The 24,285-nt window shown below is 40.4% G+C and overlaps 1 protein-coding gene across 3 annotated transcripts in view; it reads left to right on the forward strand.

Moving 5' to 3' along the window:
• UTRN (utrophin) overlaps nucleotides 1-24,285 on the forward strand; it is a 594,030-nt gene that overhangs the window by 474,815 nt on the left and 94,930 nt on the right. For all 3 annotated transcript variants that reach the window (XM_074948548.1, XM_074948550.1, XM_074948549.1), the window contains 3 exons: nucleotides 3,513-3,574; nucleotides 4,952-5,026; nucleotides 13,706-13,907. In XM_074948548.1, the coding sequence (XP_074804649.1) occupies nucleotides 3,513-3,574; nucleotides 4,952-5,026; nucleotides 13,706-13,907 (339 nt within the window). The remainder of the gene's footprint in view (nucleotides 1-3,512; nucleotides 3,575-4,951; nucleotides 5,027-13,705; nucleotides 13,908-24,285) is intronic.

A 24,285-nucleotide genomic window follows, 5' to 3' on the forward strand; every position in this document is an offset into this window, starting at 1 on the left:
TTTTTAACCATATGTGAAATAGGAAAATAACACTTCATGTGGGATATGGTTAGGCTAAAATAACACTTGTGAAGCCCTTTGAGATTTTCACTTAAAGAGTGCCACAGAAATGTATATATGTAATTTTAATAATAATGATATAATTAAAAGAAAAATTATCCAGGGATCCCAGACTGTTTTTAATACTTAGTTATCCAATTTTGGGGATGTTAATCCTACAGGATCAGGAGTCCAGATTGCCCGCGATTATGCCAGCAAAGATGTCACAAGTCCTGGCATTCTACAGTAGACGTTAAAAAGATGTTCGGAAGTGATTACGTTTTCTATGTAAAAGTTGTTTTAGGTTCCTCCCCCTTTGTCATAAATATACTGAATTGTCTATACAGTAGTTCTTAAACAAGGAGAAAAATGCCACTTCTTTGGGCCTAATAGAATATAATAATTCTGTGTTGGGGAGGAGAAATTTTGAGCCATCACTGGTAATATAATTTCATCATTATTTCCGATAGGTAATAGGAGCTAATACTAAAATTTTGCACGTCTACAGCACCTTCCAGCTGATGGTAGTCAAGTTTCATAATACCTGTTTTACGGATGAGTGTACTGAGGTACAGAGGCCCTGATTCAGCAAAGTACTAAGTGTGTGAAGACACCGAAGGCACAGTCAGATAAACAGGGTTTGGGGTGAACCAGAGAGTGATCTATTATATGCACTTCCATCTGGGGATTGGACTATAACAAATATTTTAGCTTTTAAATCCTTTGAAATGTTAACTTTTAAAAATCGGACATAAACAGTGTTTAAAAGTGTTTCTCAGACTACCATGTTCCACTTACCAGTCGCTTTTTTTTTTGTGAGACTCATTACTGCTTCAAATGAGTGTTCCTAAATGAGCTTTACTAATGGCCCGTATTATAGCTGTGACCATACAGTTTGATGGATACAGCTGATGCTAGTAATGTAGGCCAGTGAGAAACAGCTGAGGTGATAATGACAGCATTTCACTTAACAGTGTATTGGAGACACTTGGCAATATCAGCCTCCTGCCTCTTCAGCTGAGGCACTAGTTCTCAGATTACTTAATGGGCTGATCAATGCAGACCATTATATTACATTTGCCATTCCCATTTACTGAAGCTATACAGGCCCCTTACCCTGGTTTAGGAATCTTAATTTATTGCTACACTAGAATCATTCAGAATGCAGCACAGTAAATTGCCATAGCCCTGTGCCAACAGTGGACCAAGAAACACGGGTTTTCTTTCTTTCGGAGTTGGTTTCACTGCTGATTTATTATTTTGTCTGACAGGGAATAACTGTCAAATCTAGAAATGTTACTGTTTTCTTTCAGGTGACTTTGTTGCAGACAAGCGCATACATTAGTGGCATTTTTAAGGCTTCCTTTTAGAAGTTATAAAACTGCGATGATTGGATGTGTTTCTTTTGACATTGGCACTATTTTCTAGTCCAGGATATCAAGGCTTTGACTTTTTTGTGTTCAGTTCACACAATTTTATTATGAAACTGAAACCTGTCTAAGGTTGCAGTTTAGGAAGTTGTCCCTATTCAGGAAAGCATTTTAGCATATCTGTAACTTTAAGCATGTGTTTAATGTTAAGAACATGTTTAATTGCTTTCCTGAATAGAGATGGATAGGATTTAAGCAGATGCTTAATTCTTTCCTGAATTCAGGTCTAACAGACGAATCCGTAAGTTGGGTAGAGTCCTGTCACTTGGGTATGCTGCTATTTTTTGCCTTCAAGTGTCTGTCAAGAAATATTTAGTAAAAAAGAACAAACGCTTCCTCTCTCTACAGCAGTGGTTGAAGGTATGACTGGGCCAGATCCTCCATCTACACCTGCTGAAGATATGGCCCACTGAGTTCAGTAGCAAAATACCATCTTGTAATTCAGTTAAGAACGAAGCGTCTGTATATGGGAAAACTAAGTGCCTCCCTCTGCCCAGGAAGCTTTGACAGCCAAATTTGAAACAAACTTTCTCTGCTTTAAGGTTCTGAAATATTTGGATACTCTTTTATAAGAAACCCAGTTCTTCTGAATGTCAGAAATGTCCCAAGAAAGTTTATTTTCATGAGACTTTCAGTCCAGAATTTTTTTTAAAGTGTGTTTGAACCCCTGGTTGCTTATCAAACCTTGACATCGTTCTTGTTTCCCCCCTCACTTCTTTGGTAAATCCTGGTCACAGTACCATGCCACCTTGTTTTGTTATAATATGCTAAATAACTTCTACCAAAAAAAGTACAACAAGCAGAGAACCTTTAAAAAATCAAAACTATCAAGAGTTAAAATGTAGCCAGTTCTTAATATTTATTTTGTACTGTACATTTGCTTATGCTTATCTGTATGTCTGCTTACTGACAAGTTCAAATAAATACCCCTTCTTTTTTTAAGAGTATTTTTTATAGAGTCCTCAAATTACTGTCCTCTCTTAAAAAAGCTACAATTAGCACATTTTCTCACACATGGTAACATTTCTATTCATTCAGAAATTAAGTAATTTTATGAAAACATTTGTTTATGCTTATCTCTGTGTCTGTTTGCTGACAAATTCAAATGAAAACAAAGATTAAAGACAGTAGGTTTTCCCGCTTCATTAAATATTGCTTAATTCTCTAACCTGGGATCATTTCATTTACAGTACTAACTAGTTAATTCTTAGCAGGAATGTTTTGGTCTTTTTAGTATAACATCCAGTATATTAATTGTCTAATTAATCTGATTTAAATTTAAACACCTGTGTGTGGTATGAATGTATCATCTTTCCAGCAATTAATATACAGAAATAGAACTAAAACATCACTGATGAAAAAACTGAGATTTCATTGAGCATGAGATAAGCTGCATTTTATCCACATGGCTGGATATATGATACTTTGATAGATTAACCCGTGCTGCTAAAAGGTGGTGTTCATTGTATCTTCATGTTCTGAGAGCATAAATGCAGAAAGTCATCCTCTGACATTAGGTAGCTACAGATATGCATGTGGGAAAGTTTATTATGCGCTTCATTAAAACCGTTATGGATAAGTCATAAGATCACTGTTTGTATTCTGATATTGACTAATTGCAAATACATAATGAAGACTATGAAATAAAAGCCCCCCTTTTGTAAAAACACTTCAAAAATTTAAAAGTGAGTTTGGTATGCTGCGGTAGCCGGGAATTTGCATCTTTACCTTATTAGTTGTCATCTTGGTTTCAGAAGCAGAGTCCAACTGATACAGTGAGAGAGAACAGACAAAAGTAGGACTGAAAAAGGATCAGAAATAAATCATTCTATTGGATGCTAAATATGGGATGATTATCTTACAAGTTGTTATTGGATCAAATGCTTTGAGCAACTGGATGATACAAATCTTGTAATTTGATATAAGAGCTGAGGAATTTTTCTGTTTTGCTTATAACCAAAGAGTTTAATCTGTATGTGCCGCAAAATGTGTTTTCTTTTCAGGGGTTTTTCCTCAAACTTTGCTTCTCTCATTCTCTTATAGTCACCAGACACAAACAACCTGTTGGGATCATCCTAAAATGTCTGAACTCTTCCAGTCCCTAGGTGAGTACACTTCCTTTACATAAACAATTTTATGGAGTTCATCTAACACAGAGGTCCCCAAATTGTGGGGGGTGCCCCCCATGGGGGCACAGAGGACTGTTCAGGAGGGTGCGGCTGGGGCCCGAGCTAGCCCCCCCGGGGGGCGGGGAGCAAGCACCACCCGGCTCTGCTCCTGGCTGCTGGCCCCAGCTGCTGGCCCCGGGCTCTGGCTCTGCTCCTGGCCCCAGCCTTGGCCCCCTTACCCCTGTCCACATCTCCTCTCTTCCCTTTGAGGCACAGCCCTGCTCCCAGCCCTGGTTGGTGGGCAGTGTGCAGACAGGGGTAAGGGGGGGGCATGAGCCAGAAAAATGTGGGGACCACTTCTAACGGGTTGACTGAAAATCTCATTGTCTGCTGACTATGACTGAGCTGTCATGAATTTAACTAAGCATACCTGGCTACGTGACTGAAGACTTAAGCTAGGAAACTTGATATTTTAATCACACAATCTGTATTGTTATTCAGTAAACAACTTTAATTCAATAGAATGTTTTCCGTGATGTTACCTTGTAATGTAGTGTTTTGTTTTATTTATTTAATTTCAAATAGCAATTATATCTCTATCCTCGGGTGATCATAGGACTCAGGCTCCCTGTGCATTTAAGCAGGGATGCATTGCCTGTAGAATGCTAAGGTTTGCAATGACTCAGAGCAATAAAGCCTAGTTTATGATGGTAGGGTAGGGCTGGTTCAGCAGCATGCCTATGTAAACATCTGCATTTACTCTGAAATGCCCTCTGTCTGAGGAATGCAAGGATAAAATGTTATTAAATTGGAAAAGATATGACTATATTTAACAGTTTGTAAAATTAATAGTATATATCTTTCTGACTGCTCATCTATCCATCCATCCATCCATGTTCCCATCTCAGAGTTGTTAACAAAATCATGACATTATGGAAATCATAGCTAGTAAGACTCTTGCTAAATTTCACCACTCAATCACTTTGACATTTGTTGTATCATATCCCCTATCCTTCATCTGTACATTGTCTGTTTTTAGATTGTGAGTTCTTTGGGAGATGGACTTTTTCCTCATCTTGTCTGGAAAATACTGAGCACACCCTTGAAAATGTAATATCATCTAAGGTCCTGACCCACTGAAGTCCAGGGGAAGTCTTTCTGTTGACTTTAAGGTCCTAACTCCATGGCTGTCTTTGTATTTTGATTTGAAATATAGTATTCCTTCCTCCTGTCCAGCTTTGTAAAATGAAATTAACCTCAAACTTTATTGATATATGATGATTTAGGAAATTGTGTGTCAAGGAAGATTTGTGGATTTCTTGGTATTGGTGCTTATTTAGAAACAACTAATATTTCTGCTCTGTAATATTTCAGCTGACTTGAACAACGTACGTTTCTCTGCATACCGTACAGCCATCAAAATCCGAAGATTGCAAAAAGCATTATGCTGTAAGTTTATCCTTCAAAATGAATTAATCACTCTGTGCAGTACTTGGGAGAAAGAGGGTGGGCCTGATCCTAAAGACACTAACATCAATAAAAAGAAAGAGAGAAAAAGGTGTGGGGGTCAGATGTCTCCTTGATAGTTTGTCATTCACACCAAAAAATGACATTAATTGCCCGTGGCCCTTGTCACTGTTATGAATTAACAAAGTTAATGAATACAAAGGAGGGCAGATCAGCGGAATGAGCTAAGTTAACTTGCTTTCTCCCCTGGTTATTTTTTGAAAAGCAAATGGGGAAAAAAATTGAAAATGTGCATCATATATATACAATCCATAGTGTGAAGTGATACTATGCAATAGGAAATTACTCTTGTTAAGAAGCTGAGCTCTGATCATCAAGTCCAATACTGGGCTATTTCATCGTCTTTTATAACTGTTATACTTAATACAAAAATATTTGCCCTGATGGAAACTCACTCTTATTGTGTGAACTTCAAATTATGTAAACTGCTCAGAGTTGGGGTGCAGGTAAAGGTCTTAATGTCTGTAAATTTAGTTTAGTCCATTTTCTAACTTTATTAGATGGGTTTGCTGTAAACGTTCCTTACAAATAGAGGAAAGTTGTGGAAAACAAATACACTACTAATAGCAATAGTTTTTACTTTATATAGTGTTTTTTCTCTGAGGTATCCAGAAAGCAGGAGTGCATTGCACATGCTCTGTATTGCACACTCTTTTGAGAAGTCCTTTTGTGTTATTTCATTATTATAGTGTGGTTTAAAGGCTTGTTTTTAAGGTTGACATGTACAGTTTTGGAAGCCTTAGAAGTAGCATATCTGGGGATTTTGTTTGGTTGATTTTAGAACTGTCCTTCTGATTCAAAACTGTCAATTGCTTCCTCATCCTCAAAACAAGAGATCCCAAATTCTCATCTGAGTGGCCTGCTCAGGGCCTTAACTTCCTTTGAGATTTATCCTTTCACTCAGCATTTCCCCTGAATTCTTATGAATAGTCAGGGTAAGGAAAAACAGAAATATCCTGTTTTGGCAGAGATAACTTGGCCTTGGACTGCTGTCTATTGCTCTTAGGGAGGTCGAAAATGATGAGCAGTGCTTTGATGGTTTGTTTTTGTTTTTTTTAATTTGTGAGGGAGAAGGCTGAAGGGAAGGGGAGGGGAGATGCAGATGGGGAAGAAACTGGGAGGGAAGTGGACGACGGAAGGAATAGGAAACTGGAGGAAAAAGATTGATGAGGAAATGAGGAGGGGACTGGGGGAGACACAGCTAAAGGTAAAATAAAGAATAAAAATGGAAAGGAAAAGTCACTAAATACATAGAAAAGGAAGAAAGACAGGAATTAAAAGAGAGAACAGCAGTAAGGGGGAGAGACTGGGTAAAAACAGGTATGATATGGGAACCTTGCCAGTGTGTGGTATTGAGGGGGTTATAGTAGTGCACGAAGGGGCCAAGACTTGGATTTGTTATAAATTTGGCAACAACTGGCTTAAAATATTGTATGGCTTTTGTAGATCCTCTGATTTGAACTCAGGAATCAGACTCTTGTATTATAAATGGAATAATCAACTGTCAAGTGTCCACAGTACAGTAGTCTGTAGAGTCTGTGGGAAGAAGTGAGAGGAAAGGATAGCCAGTCTGAAATACCAGTGGAGCAAGCGATTGGCTAGGACTCCTGCTTGCAGATTCACTGCTTGGGGACTGGACTGGTTTCCCACCTCTGACAACAGGACTGCAAGGTTTGGGGTGTGGCTCATACTACAAAGCCTTCGTTTCTGGAGCTTTTGGAAAGAGGGGTCACAGCAGCCATTTGAAAGGCAGTTGCGGAAGGAAGGAGAAATCAAAATATGACAGGTGCAAAAGGAATATTCAGACTCTGCTCAGTGGGTTAGTGGTAGCACTTTTATTTTTGTTCCAGGTCTCTAACCTTAGTTGCATGTCCAGGATCCAGCTGACTGGTTAGTACAAGTCTCCACAAACCTAATGAAGTGCAAAATGACTACAAATGACTCAGCTGAAAAATGTCACTTTACAAGGTTTCTCTCTCAAAATCCAAACACAGTGCTGACTTTCAGCCTGACCTCTGCAAAATTGAAGTGGAGATACTAACCATCCATCTTAATTCATGGACAATGTTTTTAACAAGTTTTGGGGAAGAACCGCCTTCCCCAAAACTTGTTAAAAACATTGTTGTGGGAAGATGCAGGAATAACAGCACTTAGCTCTTATATAGTTCTTTTCATCCGTAGACCTCAAAGTGCTTTCCAAAGGAGGTGTAAGTATTATTACCATTTTACAGATGGGGAAACTGAGGCAATGAGAGATGAAGTTATTTTCCCAAGGTCACCCAGCTGACCAGCAACAGAGCCATGAACAGAACTTGGAACAAATTGATAAACTAAACAGTATTAAGTCTCCAAGACTTGATGGTATTCACCCAATAATTCTGAAGGAACTCAAATGTGAAATTGCAGGACTACTAACTGTCATCTATAACCTAACATTTAAACAAGCTTCTGTACCAAATGACTGGACGATAGCTAATGTGATGCCAATTTTTAAAAAGGGCTCCAGAGGTGACCCTGGCAACAACAGGCCAGTAAGCCTCACTTCAGTACCGGGCAAATTGATTGAAACTATCGTAAAGAACAAAATTGTCAGACACATAGATGAACATAATTTGTTGGGAAATAGTCAACATGGTTTTTGTAAAGGGAAATCATGCCTCACCATCTACTAGAATTCTTTGAGGGGGTCAACAAGCATGCAGACAAAAGAGATCCAGTGGATATAGTGTATTTAGATTTTCAAAAAGCCTTTGACAAGTTCCCTCACCAAAAGCTCTTAAGCAAAATAAGCAGTCATGGGATAAAAGGGAAGGTTCTCTCATGGATTGGTAACTGGTTAAAAGATAGGAAACAAAGGATAGGAATAAATGGTCAGTTTTCAGAATGGAGAGAGGTAAATAGTGGTGTCCCTCAGGGATCTGTACTGGTCCCAGTCCTATTTAACATATTCATAAATGATCTGGAAAAAGGGGTAAACAGTGAGGTGGCAAAATTTGCAGATGTACAAAACTACTCAAGATAGTTAAGTTCCAGGCAGACTGCGAAGAACTACAAAAGGATCTCTCAAAACTGGGGGACTGGGCTACAAAATGGCAGATGAAATTTCATGTTGATAAATGCGAAGTAATGCACATTGGAAAACATAATCCTAACTATACATATACCATGATGGGGTCTAAATTAGCTGTTACTACTCAAGAAAGAGATCTTGGAGTCATTGTGGATAGTTCTCTGAAATCATCCACTCAATGGGCAGTACCAGTCAAAAAAGCGAACAGAATGTTGGGAATCATCAAGAAAGGGATAGATAATAAGACAGAAAATATCATATTGCTGCTATATAAATCCATGGTACGCCCACACCTTGAATACTGCCTGCAGATGTGGTCGCCCCATCTCAGAAAAGATATATTGGAATTGGAAAGGTACAGAAAAGGGCAACAAAAATGATTGGGGGTATAGAATGGCTTCCATATGAGGAGAGATTAGAAAGACTGGGACATTTCAGCTTGGAAAAGAGGCGACTAAGGGCGGTTATGATAGAGGTCTATAAAATCATGAGTGGTATAGAGAAAGTAAATAAGGAAGTGTTATTTACTCCTTCTCATAATACAAGAACAAGGGGCCCACAAATGAAATTAATAGGCAGCAGGTTTAAAACAAACACAAAGTATTTTTTTCACGCAATGCACTGTCAACCTGTGCAACTCCTTGCCAGAGGATGTTATGAAGGTCAATACTATTACGGGGTTCAAAAGGGAGCTAGATAGATTCATGGAAAATAGGTCCATCAATGGTTATTAGCCAGGATGGGCAGGAATGGTGTCCCTAGCCTCTGTTTGCCAGAAGCTGGGATTGGGTGACAGGACATGGATCACTTGATAACCTGTCTGTTCATTCCCTTTGGGGCACCTGCCGTTGGCCACTGTCAGAGGACAGGACAGTGGGCTTGATGGACCTTTGCTCTGACCCAGTATAGCTGTTCTTATGTTCTTAACTCTTATGTCCTGAATCTCATTGTCTCTTGTGTGAGAATATAGCTGTCAAGTTGAAGAAAGGAGAGACAGCCAAAGAAATCTGCAAACTTAATTGAACATGTGTTTTGGAAAATGGATTTATTTAATACAGAAGGAGGACTCAGGAGGCATACGGATGGCTGAGAAACACATTGCTGTTTGCACCTCAAAGCAAACTAATCTGAGGAATTTTCCACTTCCAAACACACTTTCTTGCCTCCTTTACCCAAACTCTATATTTGCTAGCCTGATTTTATAAACACTTTCAAAAATCTATGTTGTTCTTTCTGTCACTGTTTGCTTACAAATGAATACCTGACATCCAGCCAAAGGTACAGGCTGCAGTTTGATTCCTTGTGACCATAGTAATTAGAACATTTCTGTTCTTAGGATTACTACTGAGATATTTAGAGCGCACCATCAGCAGATACTTCAGGGTAGCCTATATATAAGAGAGTCAAAATGATAAATCTATAATTCTGCTTTTGATTTTGGGGTTTTTTTAGGAAGGGTGTGGACATGTCTGCTGTGTCTCTCTCATTCACCCCTTGGACCAAGTTGTCATTTGCCTTCCATTGAAAAAAGAAAATCATTTCTCATAATTTAAATGTGGAATGTCTTTAAAGGTGTCTGAACGTAGAACACTTCAGAAAGGCTTATGTCTGGCTTATGCACTAAGGCAAAGAAAGTGTCAAATTGAATCACTACAAATAGGGTCACTGTAGATCGGAAAATGTGCCAATTTGCTGTCACAGCTGCAGAGTGTATAACTGTGAAAAGGCCTTTTTGAGAAGAATGAAAGGACAAAACTGAAGGAGTGTTAAGCCTACTGACACTTAATGGACTTTGACTTTGAAGTGTAAATTGGTAACGCAGTAGTAGAGCTGCATAACCCAATTAAGTAATACATAATTTAAGGACCCTGCTGGAATCCAGGTTTTGGGCTGTCATTTACAGTCTGTGTCCACTCAACAGAAAGATAGAATTTTAATGGTAAGAGCAAGTTAGTGGAGATAGGGCTTCCTGGGTTCTATTCTCTCATTCTGCCACTGGCTCACTATGCAACTTTGAACAAGAAACTTAACTTCTCTGTGATATTCATCCATCTCTGAAACTAGTATAATATACTAGTAAACTGCTTTCAGATTTTTTCATGTAAGGTGCTATTTCAGTGCAAAATATAATTATCAGTAGCCATGTACAGCAGCCAGAGACTGACCTAGTTCATTTATATGGATATGATGGAGTACACAAAATTGTCCCTCTAACTTATTTGCTGCTGTTGTGTTAAAAAAGTTGACCTTTTAAGAAGAAAGTTTTTTTTTTTTCTGTCCACTCATCCACTGGTGTAGATTTGCACGTGAACTGAAAGAACTTCACTCAAGTGAGTGCGTGGTATTGCGACCTGGTCCACAGGTCTGTAGAATTCAGTATACTGTCTCTGACAGAGGGCAGGACCTAATGGCTTTGTATGATTACCTCCTATGTCCAGATTAAACCAGCCGGATGAGCAGTGCTATACATTGGGATAGGGTAAATTCCTTCTTGCCATACTCCACAAGCAATTAGTCTTACCCAAGATATGATTACACTTGCATTGATTTATTAGCTTAATTTACATAACTATAAAATATTTACTTTAAGTGCTCTAAGTATACTGCCCTTAAAGTGTGTTCAGTTCCTTCATGTATTGTGAGGTATAAAGCTTAAAAGCTGAATTCCTCCAGCATCTTAAGCGCTGCTGTTAGTAGAAGATCTTCATAAGCATAACATGTCAAGTCCTAGAGTCAACAGAGTAGCTCCATTATCTGCTTGCACAGAGGTATTCATTGCAAAGGCCACTGTGTTAGGAACATCCAGTTCCAGACACCATTACTTCCTTTTTAGCATTCAAAAGGGGTGGGAAGTTCCCATTGCCCTAACGAAATAAACTAACAAGGATGAAGACATTCTGTTTTAATACTGGGGAAGTTGCAGTTACCAACACAGAAAGAATAATAAAACAATTTATAAGGACACCAGTTATGACAACCTTACAATTCTGAGTTCTCTCCTGTATTTCACGCACAGGGGGTGTGAAAAAATGACATACTTTTCAACCCTCTTGGACTCGATATGTTTGAAGATTGATAGTACTTTATAGTCTTGCTTCTGACTCCCCAGAATATGAAATAAAAGATTATTGTACTGTGTATGTTTCAGTCTTTGAATTCTAATTTTCTTGTGTGCCATTTTGGGTATATTTCACTCATTTCAACTACTGTATAATGTTACCCTGATACTGCAAGGCATAGTAGCTACCATTCCAACAAATGGTTTGCTATAGTTAGTCCTCCCCTCTCCAGCCTGTGCACGTGTAGTGTTTTTTCCCAAGCCTGAGATATCTGACAATAACTTCTCCTTCAAAAACAACCTACAAGAATCTAATATCTTGTATGGATGAGTGCTGTAAAGTCAGAGTACAATATGCATGTGTCAGGAAAGGGAAAAGCAAGGAATATACAGGAAATCTTTTATTGCCTTAGTCTCATTTTTACAAAGGTGTGTAGGAAAATGGATTGGACAAAACGGGGATAGGGAACATAGGCTTCTTTAAACCATGTATCACCTTCTATGTAGTAGAAGAAAACATTGAGGTTCAACCGAATTGCTCATAGGCAGAAGAAAGATAGCTAGACATCCAGTAACATTCTAGTTTTTGCCGTTATGGTGTCTGTTTTCTGCGTATCTCATTTTTCAGGCCATGCTGAACCAATCTGTCGCTGCACAAAGACTGATGCCCTTCTGGGGTAGGGTGACCAGACAGCAAATGTGAAAAATCGGGACAGGGGTGGGAGGTAATAGGAGCCTATATAAGAAAAAGACCCCAAAATTGGGACTGTCCCTATAAAATCGGGACATCTGGTCACCCTATTCTGGGGTCCTTATTTTATACTGGTATACAGCAATTTATAATTCATCCTAGAACCGTCAAGACTTATTTCCATTGAGAAGTGACATTTATACTGTTAATGCACTAATAACTCTGCCCACAAAGAAACAGTTTTGAATGATGGAGTTTCAAATTCATGCTATAGATACTGTAGTTACTATGGGAAAAGATGCCAGGAAACTGCCACTACTTCTTGCTAAAATTCCAACTTGTGTAGTTAAAGATGTCACTGAGAATTATGCCACCATTTGGCTTTTACTGTCCTTCCTTCTTTTAGACAAAGATATGCTTCTTTTCATTACATAAAGTGACTTGAAATAATTCAATAATAGCCGCCTTTTCTTTCTCATCATCCGGCTGATAATTAGATTTTCATGATCACTATTACATTTGAGTGTGCTTTTTAGTATCACCACTCCTTGTTTTCCATCAGAAATTCATAGCAGAAGTGTGTTCTTTTATGGAGGGAGCCTGAAGATTTTGCATGACTATGCACTTTATCACCTTGACTAATAAGATAAAAATATAAGATGAAAATTACATCAAGCTGCTTCCCCTTAGGGTATGTCTACACTACGAAATTAGGTCGAATTTATAGAAGTCGGTTTTTTAGAAATCGGTTTTATATATTCGAGTGTGTGTGTCCCCACAGAAAATGCTCTAAGTGCATTAAGTGCATTAACTCGGCGGAGTGCTTCCACAGTACCGAGGCAAGCATCGACTTCCGGAGTGTTGCACTGTGGGTAGCTATCCCACAGTTCCCGCAGTCTCCGGAAATGAGATTCAAAAGTTCGCAGTTCTTTTCCTGTCTACCTGGCCAGTGCATCTGAGTTGAGAGCGCTGTCCAGAGCGGTCACAATAGAGCACTCTGGGATAGCTCCCAGAGGCCAATACCGTCGAATTGTGTCCACAGTACCCCAAATTCGACCCAGCAAGGCCGATTTAAGCGCTAATTCACTTGTCAGGGGTGGAGTAAGGAAATCGATTTTAAGAGCCCTTTAAGTTGAAGAAAAGGGCTTCATCGTGTGGATGGGTGCAGGTTTACATCGATTTAACGCTGCTAAATTCGACCTAAAGTCCTAGTGTAGACCAGGGCTTAGTTTCTTTTAAATCTTCATAATTCTGTATCTACTCTTCAGTTAATCAGTCCTCATTGCATCCCTAATGCACATTACTATCAAATATTATGATCAAAGAATTTTCACAACTTTACACTATTAAAGCCCTTCAATGCTAGTTTGACACCTTAGCAGTCAAGGCCAGATTCTGCCTTCTGAGCACTGCAGAAGACTCTCAGTCAAGTGAGTGGAATCCCATCTGAATTCTGCAGCTGAGGGCAGAATTCTCTGATCATACAGTTCTCATCAGCTGTTTTTAAACATTATGCTGAGTAGCATAGTGTTTTTTTTGTTTGCTTGTAAGATTAAAAAACCCAAACTAACCCAGAAAACAAACAAATAAGAAACAAAAACAGCCAAAGCTGTAGCTCCCTGCTTAACAGGAGTGCTTCACCAGTGTTAGTACAGCTAAGCCACTGCTTCAGCTAACCTGCCTGTAATTAATGCTATAATGACATGAGGATTCAGGAGGCAAACACTGAATCCAGTGATGAGGCATCATTATTATTTGTTTTGTTTTTTATTATGTTATTAGTGGACCTGTTGGATTTGAACAGAACAAATGAAGTTTTCAAAGAGCACAAGTTGAGCCAAAACGACCAGCTCCTTGGTGTCCAGGATGTGATCAGTTGTCTCACTACTACTTACACTGGACTTGAAGAGAAGCACAAGGACCTGGTGAATGTTCCTCTCTGTGTAGATATGTGTCTCAACTGGCTGCTCAACGTGTATGATACGTAAGTAACGTGTTCTTATTTACAGCATGTAGCTCATTGTTTCAATGTAGTATACACAAAATGTATACCATGTGTGCGGTGAGTTCAGTGGGGTTGTACTTGGCATGATGTGTATAGAAGAGAAGATTCTAGAGCGTAGCACTCTAGATTTGTCTGTCTTTTTTTTTTTTTTTTGAGATGTTCTTTTTGGGTGGTGAGAGAAAAGCTGTGATAGCAAAACTTCAGTTAATACTTCAGTGAAAAACATGCATTTGTTCCTGTTGATAAAGTTTCTGTCTGATTCACTGGTGACACTGAGTTTGATTCGATTCACTGGTGATACTATGGGTATTTAAAATGGCCTGTTTCTTATCCCACCTACTCAAAAGCCCTGGAATACAAGCGTATGTATGTATGTGTGGAAAATGCTACCCTAGAAGCATAAAAAATTTAAAGGAGGTGTGTCCTTCATTTGGCAATTAGTGTTACTGTGCTGGGTGCAGAACCAGAGAAGCACCGAGAACAATGCAACCTGCATAGCATCCATTCCAAATTTAAAGGTAACAAATGGCCAGAATTACAAAATAACTCTTAAAAAAAAAAAAAAAAAAAAAAAAAAAAACCTTGATAACAGCCATCCAGCACAAAAACAAAAAGTGAAACTAACTACAACTCCACAACCAACTAACAACCGGCTCCGGCAGAAACCAAGATATTGAACACTGGGCAACATGGACACTGAAGAACACCCTAACAACATCAGCCTATCAAGACTACCCCAACCACAGGGGTGGGGAAACTACGGCCTGTAGGCCACTTCCGGCCCGTCAGACTTTTTATCTGGCCCTCAAGCTCCCACTGGGGAGCAGGGTCAGGGACTTGCCCCGCTCTGACTGCCCAGTGCTCCTGCCAGAGAGTGGGGTCAGGAGCTTGCCCCTCTCCACCTGCCTGGCGCTCCCCAGCCCTAACTCATAATTCCCTTGATGAGCACCATCTTCCAGCACACAGAGTCACACTGCGCAGGCGTGACCTCACCACACTGTTTCCAGGATCAGAACCCTGCTCCTATGTGGCAGCCCCCTCTTCCCCCCCCCCCCCACGCAGCAGCATGCCCAATCCCCTCATGGTCTCCTACGGCCCTGACCTCGAGAGCCTCGAAACCACCCAGGGGCCGCACCTGGTACGGCTGCCTTGGTGTCACTGCCAGTAGGAGTCCCCAATACTGCCACTGTGGAGCTGCCACACCCCATGAGTCTTCCCTTCCCACCCCCTCGGTAACATCCCTTATAGAGCCCTCCCATGCTACACCCCATCGAGTACCCCTCCCTCACCAGGCATTCATGGCCCGCCATAAAAATTCCATACCAGATGCAGCCCTCAGGCCAAAAAGTTTGCCCACCCCAGCCTAACCAGAACTGAAGTATCTGAACTCTCCAGTGGACTGATTTTGCCCAACCACAGAACCTGATAATATACTAATGAAGAGAACAAAAAGAATTCTTCTACCGTTTCCTCCTTAAGGAATTATTTCACAACAAAGATGACACTATCTACAACTACCACATCCCCACTGACAGAAATAAGAATCATCTGGTTCCCAGAGAACAAAACCACACACTGGATCATAACATCGAATGCCTCAGGAAAAGAAATTGACACTGAACTCTCAAGACACTACATCCATCACAATCTCTCTACCACTGAGGGGATAACTACACAGTCCCTGAAATCCAACCACCAGATTGTGTTCAAACCTGAAGACAAAGGGGACACTAGTGTAGTCCTTAATTGCGATGACTATGTCAATGAGGCCAAAGACAACTCTCACACCTCCTACTATGAAGAACTCAAAGGAATTTAAAGATACCATCAAATCCTTCCCCAGACAACTCTAAGAGAAACTCTGCAACCACATCCCCCCACAAACCCACCCCAGGTTTCTTCTACGTGCTTCCCAGAACACACAAACCGGGGAACCCAGGCAGAACCATCATATCTGGCCATGACACTCTTACCAAAGAAGTATCAAGACTCATAGAAACCACCCTTAAACTACTCTCTGGACAAAGGAGCAGCTATCAATTTACTCCAGAAACTCCATGATATTAACAACCTCCCTCAGAACACCATCCTGGCCATGACTATCTCTTCCCTATACACCAATATCCCTCACCATGACTGCATCACTGCCTGCCTCAGACACACACAAGATAATACACAATGCTCAGAAATCCACCCAAAACACATCACCAAACTCATCCATTTCATCCTTATCCGCAACCACTTCACATTTAACGACAAACACTTTGTAGCCATGTGTACTAGGATGGCTCCCCAATTTCAACCTCATCATGGGCCACCTTGAGGAAGAATCTCTAGAAAAATGCACCACGAAACCAGTGATACATAGATGATATTTTCATCCTCTGGACAGATGAACTAAACTCCCTCATGGACTTGCACCACAACTTAAACAAGCACTACCCATCCATCAACATCTCTCTAGACCACTCCCATACCAGCATCAATTGGACACCATGATCAACTTAAAAAATGCTGCAAACAATAATATACAAGGAACCTACCTATCATCACATTTACCTCCTCAGATCCAGCAACCATCCCAGACACACCAAGAAATTCGTTATTTGCAGCCAGGCACTCAGATGCCACAGAATTTGCTCCAAGGAGAAAATCCAAGATACACACCTAACACACTTAAAACCTCATTCACCAAACAAGGATGCTGCAACAGAAGAGTAGATTGCATCATGGAAAGGGCCACCCAAATACCCCAGGCGAACCTGCTTCGCTGCAGGAAAAAGAAACTCACTGACTGCACTCCCCATAATTGTCACCTCCCACTCCACGCTGGAACCCTTACAGGTATCATCAATCAATTACAACACATATTTCATGGTGACAATATCCTGAAAGAAATCTTTCAGGAAGCCCCTCTGCTGGCCTTTAGACTACCCAATTTCCCCGCCCCCCACACATACCTCTCCAAGCTCATTATCAGAAGCAAACTGCCCATAAACCAGGACACCAACTCAGAGTGGCACCAGATCCTGCCAGAACAACAGATGAAAAACTAGTAAGTATCTCTCCACTGCTACAGTGATCGTACATTCCACAACACACCTTTCAAGATTAATGGGTCTTATACATGCTTATCCAACACGTGGTGTACCCCATTCAGTACATCAAATGCCCCAATAACAACTATGTGGGTGAAACAAGACAATCACTATGTTTTTGAATGAACTCTCACAGGAAAATAATAAGACAAAAATACCATATCACCCATAGGTGAACACTTTTCACAAAGTGATCACTCTGTTTCTGATCTTTCAATACTTGTCCTCAAGGGAAACTTGCAAAACACCTTGAGAAGGCAAGCCTGGGAACTTAAATTCATAACTCTGCAACACATAACTCTGCATAACTCTGCAACACATAACTCTGCATAACTCAAAACACATCAAAAGGTGTGGCCTTCACTGGGGTTTTATGGCTCATTACAACAATATGTAACATGCCACACTGCCTTCTACCCTTAGTTGCCCACTTTAAACCCTTTATGGGTAGCAGTCTAACCCACTATTGCCCACTTCATTTCAAGTGACTGCCCACCACGTTACCCCTTCTCCTTAACAATCTTGTCTCAACTTGTATTTAGCTCAGACACTCTCTGCTTCCTTCCCCAACCTGAAGAATTCTGTGTAGCTCAAAAGCTTGTACCTTCTACCAACAGAAGTTGGTCTGATAAAAGATATTATCTCACTCACCTTGTGTCTCAGAATTATTTTAATCAGTTACTCTACCTAAATAACTCCACAATTCTAGGGCTACAACAGGGAACATCTCAGTTATTTATTGTATAGTTATGTATCTGTAAGCTTGTCAGAATTTGATTCTCATTTTTTTTATAATTTTGACAGATAATATTGATTATTTTTAACCACTTTTTCAGTTCTTGTCATTTTAAATGTTCACGGTTACAGAAAATTCAGTGGAGAGGGGTCAGACCATAATTTTTAATAGAGTTGTAAATACATGCTTTATGCAGCCTTCATTACAACACGTTTTATGCACATTAAGGTGGGGCTCTAAGTTCTTAAACAGAAGTTTCTCACTTTATCTGTAAATTTTGCTTCTCATCAATGGAAATATTTTTCTACGGTTTGTGTATATACAGTGGAATGTTTACTCCCCCTTAAATCAAATTCTTCCAAGCTTATATTTCTGTCACAGCCTTGGCTGAGCCCCCCTACTGGACACTCACCTGTTTGGATCCTAACACTGATCCAATGTGTTTCTCATTCAGCGCACTGAGTCTGAGCAGCATCCAGGCCACGTCTCTGTATCTAGCCTCTCAGGCTCACTCCCAGGGTTCAGACTCCCTGTCCTAGTACCCTTCTCAGAAGTGGAGCCCCATGATTTAGCTGCCCTAGGCCCCAAGACCAGTGCTGAACCCTAAGTCTCCCCAGTAGGTTAAGCACACCCTTTCCCAGAGCTGCACCCTCGTAGTACACGTTTAATCCTCCAGGGACATATGCCAGTTTTAGCAAGGAGCCCAGAGCCTTTGCAAAATATGTTCTTAAACGCAGACACACACACACACACACACTTGCTCTCTCATTCACTCACTCACTTCATTCATAGAGAAAGCAAAGATCCATGCAAAAATAACAAAATCTGCCCACAAAATCCCTCCTTCCAGTGTCCCCACTACACTGAGTGCTCACTGGGTGTTAGTTCAGTTGTTTCAGGGTCCTCAGACCCTCCTCTGCTCCTGATCAGCTTTCAGGTTCATTCTCTTGGCCCTTGTAATGCGCTCCCTCCAGCTTGTTCAGATCTGATGATCAGAAGGTTCCTTCTAGCTTGGAAAGTACGTCTCTGTGTTTCCTGGATCTCATAGAGTTTGAATTTTTCAAAGTCAGTTCCAACACCTTATTTCTTGTTGCTTTTTTGCTGCTGCAGCATTTCCACTTCTCCAGCCCTCCTCCCTGCAGATGAATGGGACAGAAAACCGGTGTCCTGCAGCTTGGCCAAATTTCACTGTATTGCCAGGCAGAGTCATTCCATGTAAATGACTGCTTTGATTGTCCTGTAGCTGTTTCCAGATAGGGTATGTGATCTCTGATATGCGCATGGCTGATTTTAATACACACTATAGGTTACTTATTTGTAGATTTCATAAAATCAGTCAGAATTCATATGTTGTACATAGATTCCCCAAGTCGTCACATATCTCTTCCTACTTCAAGACGAACAGAGCAGAGGCATCTGCCAAGTACTCCAGGGAGGTTCTTGTCTCCCGCCCCCTCAACCCTCTGCTGTTGCATCTTATTGATTTAAACTTCATACAGTAAAACAGTCCCAAAATCACACCAATATACAGTTTTCATTAAAACATCACTAATCAGTTTCTATGTACGTCATTACAGATCTCCTCCTTCATGATCCCCCACGAAGGAGGTACATATGTGGGGCACATGAACTCTCTCCTTATGCTCTTGTCACCCAAATACTTATGATTAGTTGGGGTGGGCCCAGAAGGCCCCCCCAGCAGAGTGGGCTTCTGATAGATGAGGGATTCCCATCTTCCCCAGTGCCAAGTTCCCTTTTTCCAGCCTACTGAGGAGAATTTCCTCCCTCACCCCTGTTAGGATCATTTACATTTTGACTGACCAACCAGCCGTTATAAACTAGAGAGGCACTTTACCTACCATGTATTTATCTTGTGAAGTTCTTAGGGGAAGGGGAGCCACAGAAGGGTCTGAAAGCTGTGCCCTTAGATAACTAATGTGACTGTTACCAGCCTAGGTTCACTAAGGGTCTTTCTGAGTGCACCTCCTCAAACTTCAGGCCTTTTCCTCTCCTGGGGTGGCGTCCACAGTTTGCCCAGCCTCAGATCAGGGCTTTGTTTGCAGTCTGATGGGTACCACAGACCAAGATTATGCTGACAACGCTGCCTTGCTTGTGGAGAAATAAGAGAATTTCAGTCCCGCCTTCCAAGGTCTCTAAGACACCACCCACACCATGGGGTTTCTCTTTGGGAGTCTATGACAGCATACGTTTGCAGTAAGAGACAGCTTCTTCAAAACAAAGCATGATTTATTTTGCCCAAAAGATACACAGTTCTTAGAAAAGTGGATTTAAAATAAGAGACCTATGTGCATGTTCTCTTACCTAAGTTTAACCTTTCTATTCATCACTGGTGGAGGTCTGACTTAGTTTCCATCTCTGAGCTGGGAGAAAAAGCCCAGGCTCCTTGCAGTCTTCTCTTGTATGTATGTCTGCACTGCAATTAGACACTTGTGGCTGGCCTGTGACAGCTGACTGGGCCTCACAAGGCTTAGGCTAAGGGGGCTGTCTAATTGCAGTACAGACATTTGGGCTGAGGCTTGAGCCTAGGCTCTAGGACTCTGCGAAGTGGGATAGCCTCACAGCTCCAGAGCCATCCACAGGATATCCTAGCTTGGTACAACCAGCTAGGTGACTTCTCCCCTCAACTGATGGCCCAGCCATTGTTGTTTTAACTCCCTTGAAGCTGGGTACCTGGCTGTCTTATCATGTCACTATTTTAACTTTCTTTCTGGGCCCCTCATCAGCGCCTTAACAGCTTCCTTCGATTTAACTCTGTGCATTCAGGCAGGTAGCAATAAACAGCTGAACAGGTTTCAGAGTAGCAGCCGTGTTAGTTTGTTGAACAGGGAAACTGAGACACACACAATATTCATAAGAAATAGTGCAGACATTTTTTCCAGTTCATCACAAATGTATCAGTGGAAAACAGAGAGAGGGGCAGGTTCAGATACATTCCTTGACTTGGAAGCTGTTGCATGCTTAGTATCAGAAAATGGATAGTGTCAAAGGAGAATATTAGCTTCTGATTCCTCTGTATTTATCATTGGAACATTATTAGGTTATTGTGTTGAAAGTGTTGATATGATGTCTGAAACAAAACTCTTTAGACTGATTACAGAAGTCTTAGGGTACAAAATATGAAAAATATTAGATTTCTTACTCTCAAAATTAGAGAGTAACTATTCTCTTTCTCTTTCCATCTTCACCCCCTCGCTCTCCATCTCCAAAAATATTAAGGATTGGGAAATCATTTTAAATTGCCATTTTTGAAATGTCCTTTAGAAAGGAAATAATTTGTCTCCTGACATTTCCTTTGTTTATTGCATCATGTTATACATATACAGTGTTTCAAATCATTAAACTTCCTACAAAAGCATCTGTTTGTCAACCTGAGATTTAATTAGTGGTTTGCAGATGGAACATTTCCCAGTTTGTAGTAAAACTCACTTACTGATGTATGTGGCCATTAAAAAGAAGCAATTTTTTTTTTAGAGACAGTTGACAACAATGAAGTCTGTTGTGTTTGCTGTTTTCTGACACATGGAGAATTATTAATTCTTCAAGCTCGATAGAAAAAAGGAGCAGACTTCCTGCAGCCTTTATATTCTCAGGGACGCAAAAGGTTATTTTGTTGATTAGCATCTGCCTGTAAATATGTTTCAACCTTAAACTTGATTCCTGGAGAGAATTTTGGCTTGTCTAGAACACCTTTAAAAATACAGTATTGAAAATATAACTTGTAGGTACAATGTGAAATAGTTTTAAATGTCTTATTGAGGGAAGAGAAGTGTGTGTGTGAGGAGTCAAGTACTTTGTATGGGTTTTTAAATAAATCTCACAGGTAGGTTATTGCGCTAGGACACTTACATAAATTTTATTAATCTGAAAGCACATATAAATAAATAAGTACATTATTATCTCTTATGGATATCATACATCGTCCAGTCTTAAGAAATATATGTGTCACTTATATGGAAATGGGCTAACAAGCTTATAGATTACAGTAAAATATAGTACCCCCCCGAAGCAGTTGCTTCACCTGTGTTAAGGTGAACACAATATGTGGTGTATAGTATGTTTCCCTATGGTGGTCAATGACCCATTCTTATTATCTGAAAGTAATTCAAAGAACCCTAAATGAACCACATAGTGTCCATAGGGAAACTTGTATGGGTTTTCCGCTGGTTTTGTAACTACTTTATCAGGTTGTTGTATTTTGGAGGGAAATTTAATCTTTTCAAATGTCAAGGTCTCCTGAAGTGAGGGGTCTTTTCTGTATAAATGCCTGTTTGAAAGTCTGGGTGTGCTTTTTTCCTTGCATTCTGTGTGTCCAATTTTCTGTGATGCGTATGCTAGGCAATGTTATAGACCCAAGCTTTTCTGTAAGACTCAAAGCTGTTCTCCTAGAGCCACCTCATTATCTTTCATTTGTGGTTTGCTCCTCCTACAAAGAATCATGGCTTTGTTGTTGTAAAATTGCCAGTGATCCATTCATAGATGTTGTATTTACTATAATTTTTTATCTTGTCCCATTTTTTTACTTGAAATTAGGTCAAATGGCAGCGAATTCCAGTCTTCCTGCTGGCTCACATATTGTGCTCTTTTAATCAAGAACTGGCAACTTTGCTCCAACATATCTTATAATGGTTTTATGGACTCTTCTCCATTTGGATCCCACAGTGAAGTAACAAACAAATCATGACTTTGAGTTGCTGCAGTGATAGATGCACAGTAAATTACATTGTCTTGTCCATGTAATCTTTATGATGATGCATCTGAGTTGTGTCATACTAAATGTCGTTAGATCAGTATAGTGACGTTAGACTCTGGAGTGTTGCGTTCAAATGATAGCTGGTAGCACTGCGCCCTATTAAGATTATCCACTTCTCATTATAGGAACCTGTTTTCAGCTGTTTATAACTTTGGCAAAACTTCAACTATTTGGGCTAAAATTTTCCATGCTAAGTGTGAATTTTTTTGAAAATAACAGTGAAAATGGTTCAGCTGTTTCTGAGAAAATGAGGCCAGGAAAAATACCTTGTTTTGCCCAGGCTAAAAAATTCTGGTGACCTTTTCTTTGGAAAGCTCTAGCATCTCCATGCTTTGGAGCAGGGACTTGAAGATGAGGAGAGGTGTGGCTTTGGTGTTAGGGATGTTTGTTTTCCTATCCCTGTAAAAATACACCCAAATATGGCCAATTTATAGGCCTGTGCAAAATTGCATTTTGCACATGCTCAGTGCAAACTTTTTATATTTTAACAGCTAAATTCCCCAAAGATGCTCTGTGTACTGGGCATTCTTCATCCTAGGCTGAGCGGGACTTAACCTGTAGTTGCAGCTCTGGGCTAATATGTGCTGTGTCAGGTCCATGTCCTGGTAGCATAGAGGAGGAAGCTTCCTGATTCAAATGCAGAGGCGGAAGAGAGGTTCTTTATCCCTCTGCATTCAAATCAGGCAGCTTCCTCTTCCACCCTGTGTTTGAGGGGCTGTGAGAGTAGATTAAGGCAATGAGCATGTTTGGGGTTTGGGAGGAGTAGATTGAGACAAAGAGCCCAGATAGGGGGACTAGGATTGGAGGCTGGCAAGAAAAAGGGGGAGAGAAATTGTCTTGGGGATTTGGGTGGGCAGAGATTAAGGCTAACAGCAAGAAGGAAGATTAGGACTGGTTGGTCAAGGGGACTGGGAGCTGGGGAGGAAAATGCGCTGTATGGGAATGTGAGCCAGTAGATGGCGAGGAGACTGAGACTGGATGAGGAGCCAAGAAAAACACTTGGGGTCTGGCTGGGCAAAGAGGCTGGGACAGAGAAGCAGTAGGGAAGGAATTGATGGGGAAGGGAAGGTAGATCTGACAAGGAGCTGGTATATCGGGGGAAGAACTGGCATCGGTTAATAACAGGGGTGAGGAGAAAGAATTGGGTGAATGGGGGATTCTGAAATTGGACTAGGAGCCTGGGAGCGGAGATTGAGACTGGAATTGGTCCAGAATTTTTTGACAACATTTTTTGAAGTAGAAAGTAACAATTTATCAAAATCAGAACTGTTCACAGGAAAGGATCGGTTTTGACAAATTTCCCATTTGTTTCACTTTTTGGTTCAAAACATTTTTTGTTTGTTTATTTGAAAACAAAAACGTGTGTGTTGCTTTAACAACTCCTCTCATGCACACCATGTCAGAAATGAAGCATGTGCATATTTTTCAGCGTTGGAAGGGTCATTAGTAAAGGCAAAAATCAGCAAGTCCTTAATTAGTGCAGTTTTTGCAGTGAACTTTTGAATTTTCTTAAATGATGGTCCTTTCTCTCCATTTCCTGACTTTATCACATTAGTACCAATTATGAACTGCATTTTGCTTATGGGTTTAAAATTGTATCGTTTGGAGCCCAGTGTGTATCCTGATATTTTTTTAAAATGTCAGACAGCATGAGTCTGAAGTCATATTGCGAACAGCTCCACATTCTCTAATTCGCATTTACATTCAGCTGTTTATGTACTGGTGCATCGATACATCAGAATGTTTTAAAAA

The sequence above is a fragment of the Natator depressus genome, chromosome 3, assembly GCF_965152275.1.
Source record: "Natator depressus isolate rNatDep1 chromosome 3, rNatDep2.hap1, whole genome shotgun sequence".
Classification (NCBI taxonomy): domain Eukaryota; kingdom Metazoa; phylum Chordata; order Testudines; family Cheloniidae; genus Natator; species Natator depressus.